The following is a 13781-nucleotide window of genomic DNA, read 5'->3' as shown; positions in this document are numbered from 1 at the left end:
ATATATTAAAAAATAACTTTCCTGAGCAGAAACTGCAAAAAGAAACACCCCTGTCGTCAAGTTCATGTCTGTGCTTTTATCGGCTTCCCAACAATTTGGAACGGCAAAAAGGAACATAGTTAAGACATGAATCTTGCGCTTTATGGTGATGAGCATTAAGCATTTTATAGTTGTTCAGAGCAAGCCAAATGTGGTCTCACTAAGCGTAAAAAAACAAAGCCCAAGTGCACTCTTTCTTCCTTCCATAAACATTTACATAATATAGTCAAAGTCTCCAAAGTAAACCCACCGTTGGCATTTACCAGAAACAAGGTACAAAGTAATGACTGGAGGAAGTGCACAGACTTGAGTGAACCCCAACCGGCAACCTCAAAGTAACACTTTTCTTTAAAGAAATAATAATAACTAACATGAGTGTGAGTTTGTGAATGTGAGTGTTTACTGACGGAAATCGGGTGCAGGGGCCAACAGCTCTGGGAGACTCTGCCCTGTTGTATGCTTAAAATACACTCAGCAAAATTCTGTGAACGTCTCTCACTATTTCCCTGCACTGGGGAAATCGCTCATGTTTAATGCCTTTTGAACAGCCACAGAGTTTTAGAAAGAGTTACAGTGCCAGAAAAAAAAAAAAAAAAAAAGATCAAACGTAGAGGGAGGGGTGGAGGAAAAGCTGCAGGACATCCAACTCTTTCTCTTGTAAGAGATGAGAAACATTTGTGTGGGTGTCTATGAATAGTAGTGCTTGTTTAATTCATGACTAGCCTCTTTTCTGTGAGGTGTCGTCAAGTTCGGCCCCAGCTGGCTGCAAAGCTGAAGACTCGCTTTTCTAATAAGCGTCCCTGATGTGAGGATCACCACTGTTTTTTAATCAGGATACAAGGGTTTTCTCACTCTTTCTGATTTAAAGGAATCTGATTAAAGCCTAGCAGCTTTTCAAATTACATTACTTAAGTCAAAAGGTGTGGCAGTTTACCCTAAAGGTGTAGTATCAATCACTGTTAATGAGCTGTGGTTGTGACATTTTCACTAGATCAATCTCCAAAAAGTAACACAAGACATGGAAACACTACAGATACAATTTGACACATTTTTTCCAGCTTGATTTAAGGAATGCAGCAAGAATATTTGATTGTCACCAAATACACCAACAGTTCGAACATGACATTTTTTGAAAAGCAGTCAGGGAGGTTTCTCCACTTTTTTTTTTTTAAACACCACAGTGTGAGAGTGCCTGCTGAGTGTGAGTCAGGGAGTAGTTTTCTCCCTTCAAAGCATGCCACCATCCATGTGAATGTGTGCGAGGGGGGAACTGAACAGGAGAGTGAGGAAACGCGAGAGTGGTGCACCCGGGGCTCGTGTGTCATCTGACCTCATTTTAAGATGGACCTGTGAGGTTGTAGGGAAGGCAGTGGTGTCGCTTTCACTGCAACCTTTTCTTCGCTTCCTCCAAAATGACAGGACGGGAGGGCGCACACAAAAGCCAGAGTAAGACGTCTGCCTGGAAACCATCCACACGGAGATGAAAGAGCCCCGGTGAAGTCATGGTGCAAAAACGCAACGAGGAGAAATGCGTGTGCTCCGTCCCTGAATAATGGCCTATAGTATTTTACCAAAAGAGACATCTTTCTGCAAAGTATGCCTGAGAGATTGATTGAATTTATTTGTGCAACTTCATCTTCTCGTCTATTACAGGCAGCATCACGGGCTTTGCATTTTCTCATGTGGCAATGATGAGGATCACGCATCACCGGTCATGCGTACAGACAAAGAAGAATGAATAAAAAAAAGAAGTGTGTGTCCAATTTGATAGACTGCAAACACATGGGTCTGTAGCCTCATCCCAACCCACTTCAACACAAGCATAAAGCATCGGGTCTGCTTCATTGTCTGGTTTCCTCTAGAATCCTCAATAATGACACATAATAGAACAAATAAAGCATTAGTTCTAAAAATACAGACAGATATGTACCCACAGGTGCACAGCCCATGTGTGTATACCACACTAACACATGCCCATACACAAAATAGCCGTTCCCGTGTGGCGTCAGTCTGCGTTCACATATTTTTTAAATTCCAGAGGTAGTGAAAGCTGCGTGTGTTCAGCAGCACGGGAGGCCCCCCCATCTGAACCAGAGGAAGTCAACAACCAAACAGCCGCCTGCCTTCTCCTGCCACGGCTGTTGTCCAGACCCTGAGGGAGACCGCAGCTTTTGCCCTCCATCCTGACCACACACGCACAGAGAGCCGAGTCCCCCGGCCACATGGTTCACGGTGAGGAAAGACGAGAACGTGGCCTTCTGTTTGGGTCCTAACCTGGACGAGGACACAAAGCGGTGGTGAAAGCCGTAGCGTGGAACAGGGAGGACACTGCGGAGATCCTCATCCGCTCTGACGTAACGCCAGGAGGAAACATCCACAATAAAGCATCTACTTCCTGTGTGTGTGTGTGCTCGTGGGCATAGGAGGGGGGGAGGCCAGGGACCATTGTCAATTGTCAGACACAACACGGGCATTTCTGTCTGTCGTCACCTCAGCAGATAAGAACAGGAAACACTGTCCTGCTCCCCAGTCAACAAGGCTGCTGTTAGCTGGCTGCACCTGCACAGAGCGGCCTATTGTAGTGGTGTGTGTTATTTCTGGTGTGTTTGTCCTCTTTGGGGATCGACCAGTGTGGGGTTTTTGAGGGTGAATACTGATAATGTAGACTGAGGCTGGTAATAGCTGAGATAACAATGGCTGGAATGAACTTTTCATTTCACCCACAGATAAACTAATGTAATCCCTTCAAGTCATTTACACTGACCACAATAATCAGTGCACATTTATCTCAGGAATTTGTCGCTGTGCGTGCTTTTAGTGGCATTTCCTCCCCTTGTGGGTCACCTCACTATGAAATGTTCCTGAAAACATGAAGCAAGTTTTGTAATCCAGCAGGTCAGACTGAAGGCGAAGACGATCCGATGGTTATCATCTCAATTCTGTGATTTATTTATTCTGCGATTCATTTATAGCAACTTTCATCCATATGGTGTTTTCCAGCCTGTGGTGATATTCAGTATGTTTACACTGCGCCATTTTAATGTAAAAAGATCCTTAAAAATAGAAAGATCAAGTTAGCCCCTCCAGGCTTTTATTCTTGGCAGAGTGGAAAATCCTTTTGAAAACAGCTTTTAGACCGTGCAGCACTAAAATCCTCCATGGAAACCTAAAATAAGTATTTAAAAACAGCAGACTAGTTTTGATCAAGTCTCTGTACAACACACACAATTGATCGTAGCCTCTACGATAAAGGCTGTGTGTGGAAGGATGGAGGGAGTAATGCGAGACAAACAGGAAAGCACCTTCCTGCAGCAGATGTTACTGGACTAACCTGTGACCTCTTGTTGCGCTGAAAACAAATCACCAAACAGACAGATTTCTCCTGACTCGACAGCTAGCTCGAGGACATTAAATAACGTGTGTCAATACACACTTAAGAGAGTTTGTTTGAATATGAAAACAACTTCCACACAACTGTGGGCTCATTTCAGATCCCTCACATCGAGAGAATCGCTTCTCAAACACCGCAAAGAGGTGCAGTTTTACCAAAACCTCCTCATGCAGCAAACCCACTCAGTCAGTCTGCCTCTGCCGTGCCATCCCTCTGTCAAAACCGATTAAAAGAAACACTGAAGTCTGGCATTAACGCAGACTCAAAGGGAGGTTCAGACAGAGGACAGCAGAAAGGAGGATGGGGGTTTTGAAGTAGTTGGCATAGGTTGTGAAACTGGAACGAGCAAAGTGAAAAGGAGCAGAGGAAGGTGAAATCGAGTGCGGGTACAGCAGCAGCGGAGAGGGAGCGAGATGAAGCTGGGGAGGCTGGGGAGGTTGTTTAACATAATTAGAATCTGCAGAAAATAACGATGCCGGCCGTGTAACGAGCTTCCCTCTCTGCTGTGGTAATTACTGTCTCCTAATACAGAACAATGCCGGGCCATGATGTGCTAATGCCGTTGGGTGCTCTGGCTGCAGGAGAGGAGACGTATAGTCGTCAAACACGGCTGCGTAACAGACCTTGGGTCAGCGGAGCTTGCACTTGGTGATTATGTAGCCAATAAATAAATCTACTGAATGACCGGCTTCACTGTTAGAGGCTGATCGCAGGGCAAATGCAATTACAAGATGTACAACTGTGAAAAAGAGGCAACAAGAGAGGATCTGAAAACTGTGAGTGAGCAAATGAATGATTTAATTAATGAATTAATGTCTTGCTGGGCCAATGGGGGGCTTGTCTGCTAAACAAAAACAGCTGTTGGAGATGTAGATTTAAGTTCTGGACCCATACTATTATTTGGCCTTCATTTTTGATTAAACAGACTTCAACATATCACCACATGAAGATTTCCAGCACAATGGACACAAACCATCGTAAAAGAAACACATTTTCTCTTCTGACCGCAGCCTCACTAAACCACAATATAATATTTTCACATACTTTTTATGATTTGAAATGGCATCACTGACCTGCCTCGTGTTTACAAAAGTGCCCAGCTAACTAGCACATAACCAAATGTAACCTAAAATTAGACTATTAAATATGGTGCCATTTTGTACAGCCTTCTAACTGTGATGTGTTTAGACTCCATGTCAGCATGGCACAAAATGAAAGAGAGGCCATGGAAAAGATGATGACCAGGCCGTAATATGAGAATTTACAAGAGCCATTTGGCTGAACAAAAAGAGAAACAAATAACAAAAAAAACAAAAAAAAGGATATGGCGTGTTAGTCGGCTAACCCAAACCACAAGAAATGTTATTGAGTTTAGCCGAAGTGCTGGTTGGAGGTTTAAGATGTAAACAAACGCAGTGACCTGATCGAGAAAGAAGCTTTTCCACGAGGCCGCACGAGCAAATGTGATAATTCAGACCGCGTACAGATGGCACCGCAGTGGTGACCGGTTCGGTTAGAAAAACTGCGTTCATTGTGGAGACCAGTGCCAGAGGAGGGATTCGTTTTCCTGTTAGAGATCCCAGAAATCAAGCAAAGATCAAGCAATAAAAACTACAAAGAGATGTCAAAAAGATGTTGAAATGAAAATTGTCTGACTCAGTGTTGACTGCCAATTTTATAGAAGTGTATAGGGTATGTATAGTAGTAGGGTAGTGTAGTAAAGGATAAATGATAATATAGTCTGAGCAACGTTTTCATCTCGTGCAGGCACATTTGATCCTGGCTGATCAGTATTCACAGTATGCAGGAGATAGCAGCCATCCCCACATTTTCTTTGGGCTGCTTGCTTAACACAGAAATCTCACCTAAAAATGATTCTGAAGAATGTTTTCTTCATCCCTGCATATCTTTCAGAGACAATTTCAAAAGAAATATTGGTCTTTGTGAGAGCTGAAAAGATACGCCTGTTCTCCTCCGAAGCCCCGAGAGAACACTACTAGCAGTATGGCACTTGGTTCACATCCAAATTGTACGAGGGTAGATTCAAAGGAACCAGGAAAGTCTACAACATTCACAGGCTCCCCATGCCAAGAACAGATAAAGCCACCAGCTTAAATCATGCATTACGCCAGCTCCATCATACAGACTGAATCCTATCTCTGCAGGTTTAGTCAGGTACCAAGACCAGGAGGTTAACACTGTACCGGCTGTCATGGAGACAGATCTGGCTCTCTCTGCGGCCTTTGAGCTCGGCTGCAACCCACAGCGGAAAGGTGAGGCACAGCATAATGAGGAGCACCGGCAAACATAACAGAGAACAAGTAAGTGAGGGACCTACAAACTACTGAAGGTAAATATATTCTCTCCAAACAACAACTGGGCCCTCTGCAGGGTCAGTTGTAGCCAGCTGACCCCATTCATTAGAAGATCAAACACAGTTGAAGGCCCTTCCCATTAAACACCAGAGGCCTTTTCAGCCTGTTTAAATCTGCTGGTGTGGCGGGGAGGAGTCGCGGGTTGATTGAGAGCTGCCTGATGTCACTCTGCCTGTGGCCCGTTGCTATGATGAGTTCATTCAGCCTCGGGACACAAAGAGTTAATGGCTGCTGGGATTATGCAATGGCATGCCAGACGCCCTTTTCCCTCTCCTGCCCTCCTTTCTTCCCCCTTTCCCCTTCAAACCGGCCAAATTAGGCATTCCTGCACGTTTCGATCAGATGCATTTGAATGCAGTGGCGGCGCTGCACATGCTTTGGCAAAGACGTGGGAACAAAACAGGGATTTTGTTTCCCTCTGAAGGCGAGCTTCCCCTCACCAGGGCCTCACACCTGCCCTGCAGGAGGAAAAGTCGTCATAAGGATTTACAACTGTCGGAGTGGGGGATATCTGCAGAGTGTCAAACCAGTAAAAACATCTGTATTCATCATTTTAAAAGCGAACATGAAACCATGGGTTATCACTAATGGCAAACAAGCGATCCGGCAACAGCAGATTAGACCGAGCTGAGGTTAAAGACGGTGAGCAAATGTCAGAAACTACACCTGATAATAATGTCAAATTACTGAAGGATCACGGCAACTAAATTATAGCTTAAACCATAACAGGTCCACCTGGTTCTTGGTAACTAAGACCCAAACTAGTGTTGGGAGAAAAGACAATATGTAACATGAGAAAATAGAACTATATCTACCAGAAGGGAGGTTACTATACTGTTTATAGCTGCTGGCTATCCCATCAAAATCTGTGGGTGTGTTTATGGGCTTTCAGACTAAAGAACAACACTATGTTTAAAACATGCAGAGGGCTGAACCTGTGGGGTTTGCCGTTTGAGGTTACCTGTGTACTTCCTGTCTGAGCTGAACTGGAAATGTGTCACTTGACAGTAAACTCACCACAGGGGCTGGCTGCAACAATGGGTTATTTTCCCTATAAATGAATGTGATGATCTTGATGAATCCATTATGTGTTTTGTCTGTAATATCAGAAAGTAATTTAAAAATGCTTGTCGTAATTTCCCAAAAACCAAAAAAAAAGTCCCGAAGACATCTTGTTTTGACAGACCAACTGTCAAGTCAAAGATTCACCGTGATGTATGGCACAAAATCTTTGATGATTATTCAACTTTTCAACAAAACAAAACAGATTCATTTTTGAGGAGGGTGGGGGTTTCAAGTTGTTGCTTTTACACTCATTTTATGTCAACTGACTCATTATTGGACTAAAATTATTGGAGCCCTACTCACCACTGTATGCTGCTTGAATTATCTGCTGTCTTAAGAGATTTATTTAAAAAATAAATGTTTAGGTTGGAATCATTTGTGTTTTCAAGTGAATTTCAGAACCTAAGCCCTGGTAAATTACAAAGCTCCTGTAGCGTACTATCCCACTGAAGCATGGCAGCAAGTAATTGGAAACACCATAGAAACAAAAAAAAAAAAAAAAAAAAAAAAAAAAAAAAAACGTGAGCACTTTGCCGAGTACAACACAACAAAGCCAGAAGCAGCGGTGGGTTGGGTCGGGGTTGTAGGCTACCCACTCCTCCAGCCTAGACAGGAGACAGAGCTGTGCAGGCAGGCACCGAGTCAATAAACAACAGAGATCCCTCCAGAAAAGACTGGCAACCACGAGGGGCAACAGACCAACTACGACAGGAAAGAAGGAAAAAGAGACAGAGATCTACAAGGCCAGACTCCAATCATAACCACAGGGTCCAACACCAGGGCCAGCAAAACCACAAACACATGAGCCAACGCACATGCATTCTATCACACACACATACACACGGCGGCACAAGCGCACGGGTCATTAGGTGCAGTAATCATCATTTAAAGCGAGTAGCTCGGCCCTTTGTTTATTTGACTTTATTGATGACAAGGAGCCAACCGGGGCTGCGGAGGGCAGTGGTCATTATGAACTCTGGTAATTTTCCGGTCCGACCAAAGAACATCAAGGAGACGCGGTCCTGCACAAATCAACAGGTACGCTTCCTACACTGCAAACATTTGAAGTTACGGCTTGGAAAATGTTAGCAGACACAACATCATAGAAGCCAGCATATCCATCTTTCCTTCATTAACCTCTCCCTCAGGTTGACGCGAGTGTTGTTTTGGCAAACACGGATTCATAATTTAAAAATGATTCCAATCAATACATTTTAAATGTAATAACATTAAGCACTTTTTCTCTGTCTCTCTGCCAATTTATTTGAGTGAGAAAAATAAACACAGTGAGGACAATTAGAGGAAGAAATAAAGTAGTGCGGGTGAAGTCATCATGGTAATGGTTGATTACATTTTAAGGATAGATATGGATCTTCACTTGAGGCTTCTTTACTCCTCCAAAAGAAAAGAAAAAAGAATCACTTCACTAGCTTTAACATCTTTAAAGATGGCAGATCTATATCAATTTGGTCATGGTCTGGAGGACAGAGCACCGAGGAGACAAGGGTGCATTGATTTAGAACCAACACAGACCCCAAAATCAGAGATATTGGGTAGCCGTGATTGTGACCTTTGAGAGAGTGCAAGAAGATCCTCCGCTGGGAGAAGAGCCCTCTGAAATGGAGTGAGTGCAAACTGCACATACCGCCTGGGTGAAAAGGAGGACTCTCAAGTTCAAAAGGCTTCACCTAAACCTGAATAAACATTGACTGATAAATGACCAGAAACAAGAGCCATGAGAAGACCTTGAGAAATCCTCCCCCAGACTCACAACTTGTGCTTCCAGTCAAACTCTGTGATGTGCACAAACACACTGGGAACCAGATCTTATTATTCAAGTCTATTCATCAGGCCTTTTTTGCTGCTCACTGCTTTGTTTTGGTGTCACGCTCAGCTAGCTTTGGCAACCTTTGCAAAATTCTGTAAAATATTCGCTTATGAACAACATTTCAGCCACCAATGCAGTAAATGTTAGTAAAGTTTAAAACTTGAGACATTTTTAACCTGGAGCCAGTTTTTTTTATTGCTTCTCTGCAGGGTTACATGCCTTTTGTCTTCCAGAGTATTTTTATGTACAGACAACCAAGACCAAATGCTACACCTTACAATATAAACCCTCTGTTTAGGTTAAAGCTGAAGCAGTGGTCGGTGTAGATGCATCATATTGAGAGACAGCCAATTAATATGATCAAATTGTAGAACAGGAGTGTGTACGATTTGTTTTCGATATTTGATAAATACCGGGTTTGTACAGCTTTTTGAGAGAATAATTCAAGCACTTATCCAGCACTTTCAAGGAACCTTAACAAAAGATTTCCAGACTCTTGAAGCCTTTATCATCAAATCTAAATTGCTACTATAAATGCAAGATTTCCCTTAGACTCACAGCCATAGATGTATTGTCACTTTGTTTTGATACCAGGCGTGAAGCGGAGCAGAACATTTCTTTGCATTTCGGCGCCACTGTCAGTCAATGCAGCTCAATGCCAGGAGACAATAAACAAACGTGATGACCGGATCATTTCTTTTCAAATATTAAAAGATTTTTGGTTTACATGAGTGATTGAAACAACAGATTATATTGAAAAAGGGCTATATTCAAATGCAATCATTTTCCTAACCTTAAAAACATAATGGTTAAAATGAAACGTTTTCCAAACCTTCAAGAATTTATAGCAAAACCTGTAATTAGGATACTGTAAACTCTCAAAAATTGATGTTTGTACCAGCCTCAAAAAATCCAGTACTGGTCCAGCTATAATAAAGATTATATCAAATGTATGAGTGAGTGAGAGCGATGTGTGTCATAAACCAGTCATAAATAGAATAATCAAACTGATGTTGGGCTCTGTTTCATGACCACACTGTTCATATGAAAATAAACTAAACCTTCAGTTACCAATTTAAATCCTAAAGTTAGTTTTTAATTCCAACTGGCTTTGAATCATCTATTTAGACAACTGCAAATTGTTGAACAACAACATAATATGATCACATCAAGAGAGGACGTGAAGTCAACAGAGGGTAATATTGAGTTATCGCCCAGCACTGACACGAACTGCCTTTCAAAAATACTGAAGCCACATATTACTATCCTATTCTGGCTTGCTGAAACAGCATGTTGCAGGAACACTGTAGTGGATCACACAGATGTTTGTGTGATATACAACCCTGCAGCACTGTGGTGACAGAAGAAGCAAGAATCACTTGATGTGGTTGGACAAAAAAACAGAAACAAAAAAAACAGGGCCCAGATCCAAACGGTTTACTCTGAAAGTTGTGCACAAAAAGACAGCAATCGGATGATGACCCCTGTTTTGCAATCCACCCAAATATGTTGAAATAAATTCCAACAGTACAATTTCACTTTGACCACCACAGGATTGTAAACCGCTGGACGACAATTTCCCCCTCCTCGCAACATATTCCTGTGTTTATATAGGCGTCGACCCTTCGTCTTCTCTGAATCAGAGTATTCAGAGAATCAGAACCAGCTCGCAGCCAAACAGCCTGCGGGCACGGTTGGGTTAATAAGAGCCAAGCGTATGGACTTTAAAATAGAGCAGAGGCAGGTGGGTACGTCGACAAAACATCCCGAAGAAAGCCCACGTGGGATCTGCTCCGAAAACTGCACAAATGCTGCAGTTTAGCTTCATGGACCCTCTAATAAGAGCAGAAGTGGAACGGCCGCTCTGTAAAATACAGGTCGATTCATGAATGCAGAGAGAGCGTCTGCACAATGTTGACTTCCTTTATCTGTTATCCTTCTGGGAAAGGATAACACATCCGATAGGTGAAAGAACAGTAAATCCATTACACAGGCCCAATAATTTAGCTGTGGTTTGCTACCCTTGCAGTGTAGTTACAGTATCTTGTTTTACAGCCGGTTATGGAAGCCAGAGAGGAGATTCACAAAATGAACAAACTCTGGACCTGGTTGTGAATTCCATCAAGAAATATGATTGCACACCACTAAATCATCAGGAGGTGAATATTTTTTTATTTTTTTTTGCACAGGAATCCAAATTATTAATGCGCCAGGAGACCTGAAATGCAGATCTCCTCCAGCTGCATGACAAGGGAGAGAGATCAAAAGGGGGGGGGCGGAGGGGTGTGGAGGTCTGAGAAGAAATGAGTGAGCGAGGATGTTACTCAGCGCCACGGCAATGAGCCAGGTCATTTTTTCACATAGATACTCCAACAGCGAGATTGTCTTGATGAAGCAGAGAGGAAAGGGGGAATGAAAAACACAGCACAGGATGAGGAGGATGGGTGAGAGCAATAGGTAGGGAGGTGGGCGGATGCTGCATTAACATTATGGACGTTAACTCCATAAGTGGCTTTCATCTACTCTGAGCGCTGCGTCAGGCGCTGGTCAGCTACAAAAAGGAAAACCAGATCGAGACGCAAACAAAAAAGCAGCTGCAAAACAGAGTGATGACTGTAAACTGAGAATAAAACAAGATCTGGGTAAATATTTGTGCAGAGTGCCCAGATCCTGCAGATCAGACAACTCTCCAGAAACATGGTGCGTTTGCTGTAGACTGCTTCATGTGGGAATAAAGCCACTATAAAAACGTCTCGTCCGTCACCGTTTCTGGCCTCTGCGGTGCTTTGCCACTTTTTTTTTAAAAATAGGATATTTCTAAAGCGGGCTACAACGCGAGGCTGTCATGACAGTACCTGGCTTGGCTCTTTTCATGAATGTTATAAACACAAACCCACAGCAGCCTGCGTCTCCCCTGCTGCCTGCACACAGAGGACACATTCATCCCAAAGTGGGCACCATGAGGAGGGCTGCTGGAAGGACGGAGGGAGGGGGGGGTGGGCGACACACACTTCAACTTAAAGGAATTTTTCAGCCACTCTTGACTATCAGGGCTGTGTTGAAGGCGCAGGGGCAAAACACAATCTGAGCTGGTCTGCGTTTCAGTCTACATGTGGAGATCAGATAAACCCGACTCAGTTTTGACACGATGAGCGCTGAGTTAATGAGCCCGATGCTTGGCAGGATAAGAGCATTCCTTACACAAACTAGGAAAGATCTTTTCAGGGCTTTCGTCTCGGGGGGTTATGAACTTTAAGGCTTTGACAATGTGGGAGGCCGTTTGCATCATTTTAATTTGAGATTTCTCCAGCTCCTCTCTCTTTTTTTGGATAATAGTCAGGCAGACGCTCTGCACTGCACTCCACTCCACTCCACCCGTGCATATGAATGGCACCCATGAAAGCATGCCAGGCTGGAGGCTCGGAGAGGCAGTTCAAACATGCAAACCCGAGTTATGAATATGATAATCAGAAATGGCGTATCCAATGTGTTGTTTGTGCGAGGATGGAAGTATACTCCTGGGAATACATAATGACACGGCAAGGCGTCCTCCGGTGCTGGCTGAAAACCTACCATCATCCTCCTCCCCTTCATTCCCCTGCTTCAGATGAGATATTTAATTACTGTGCAACTAAGGTAATATGCAAACAGACATGTTTGGATTGTGTAAAACAGAGCAATTTCTTTTAAAGAGAGCGTCCCCGTCCCCCCCCACCCCACTCAAACTCTTTCCACTTGGAAGCATTTATATCCTCATCCCCAGCCATCTTGAAGGCAGAAGCCTGGATTTACTTACAGAATTGCAGTTGTTGTTTTTTCCCCCCCCTCAAACTGGGGTCAGAGGGGGAGGGGGGAGAACAGGGGGGAGAGTTACCCCCTACCACCTCCTCTGAACCCCCCCCCCCCAAACAAGAATGTAGTTTAAAGTCTTTAAATTTTAACTAAAACAGAAAACGTTGCTCTGCAGTAATGAATGAGGAAAGCAGCTGGAAGCAGGACCTCCAGCCTCAGCGCTGTGTCTCTCAGGCAGTCAGCCCAAATGAACTAAGTTGAACCAGCGACAGCAAATCCTCAAAAAGAAGCACGGAGGTCAATGTCGAGGTCTGCAGCAACCACTCGCTGAGCGGGTTGTTGTTTTGTAGCATCTTAATTAATACAAATAAACAGAAGTGTGTGTGTGGGAGATGTTCCCCAGCTTTGTTACCAACCTTGGAGGCAGAGAAAACCGACGGCGTACATCGTGTTCGCCGGTGTGTTTCTCCTGTTAATCACCGCGGGGGTCCTGCTGCTTTCTCTCCGCCGGGTCTCGCTCTCTCCCGGTAGATCCATGACCGTCCTGGTTCTCGGCGGCTCACCGGTGCTTGTTCTCCGGCGGCGGCTGCGGCTGCGGGGAGAGCCGTAGGACGAAAAGAGGAGCGTCAACGAGGTCCGTGCGTCACTGTGTGCGTAAAGGTAAACTAACCCCGTTTACCTGCGCAAGTCCCCGGAGGGGGGGAGAAGCCAGACGGCCTGCTCACCTGGTTGTTTTGGAAACTAGCAGGAACAAGGCAGAAACATGTGCGGACCGACGCTTCGGTTTTTAACAAGGCCAGCCACACAAACGACTTAACGAGTTCAGACTGAGAAGCCCCGCCGAAAAGTTTGGAGCGAAGTTTAAACTTCCAGGTGTTTTACAGGACGGAGGGTTTGAGTGAATTTTAGGCCGCGGTGGTTCATTACAACCCGGTCTGTGTAGCCGCCGTCTGCCCGCGTCCAGAGCCGCCGGCCGAGTTCAGTCTCCACCGAGAGGAGTTTCGCTCCGCGGTGTTTCCAAGTTGGCTTCCTCCCACCAGCCTGTGTGATTTTTTACACCAGCGTCAAGTGGGCGGAAGCAACACACCTGGGTTCCGCTTAGGACTTTCAAAATAAAGGTTTTCTATTTATTGCACGTTTTCCTTTAATTGTGGCGCAATCGGACTTTATGAAAAAAATGTTTTTTATTTTTACGTGTTTTTGCATGGTGTGCAAAAACAGTACTGGATAAAGCAAAACACGTGTTAACCCTATTTGAGCATATATTCACATATTTTAACATTATGTATAT

General features: G+C 44.1%; 1 protein-coding gene across 4 annotated transcripts in view; it reads right to left on the bottom strand.

Annotated features, from left to right (window-relative positions):
• Positions 1 to 13551, bottom strand: part of ptk7b (protein tyrosine kinase 7b) — a 73703-nt gene extending 60152 nt beyond the window's left edge. Inside the window, exons 1-2 of one of the 4 annotated variants that reach the window (XM_027277313.1) lie at positions 13170 to 13551; positions 12907 to 13082 (exon numbers count right to left, since the gene is read on the bottom strand). In XM_027277313.1, the coding sequence (XP_027133114.1) occupies positions 12907 to 13027 (121 nt within the window). In that variant the 5' untranslated portion in view covers positions 13028 to 13082; positions 13170 to 13551. The remainder of the gene's footprint in view (positions 1 to 12906; positions 13083 to 13169) is intronic. The other 3 variants (XM_027277315.1, XM_027277314.1, XM_027277316.1) reach the window with 3 other exon arrangements.
• Between the last annotated feature and the right edge of the window lie 230 nt (positions 13552 to 13781).

The sequence above is a fragment of the Larimichthys crocea genome, chromosome III (assembly GCF_000972845.2).
Source record: "Larimichthys crocea isolate SSNF chromosome III, L_crocea_2.0, whole genome shotgun sequence".
NCBI lineage: Eukaryota > Metazoa > Chordata > Actinopteri > Sciaenidae > Larimichthys > Larimichthys crocea.
This window is presented reverse-complemented; position numbering and strand designations above follow the sequence as displayed.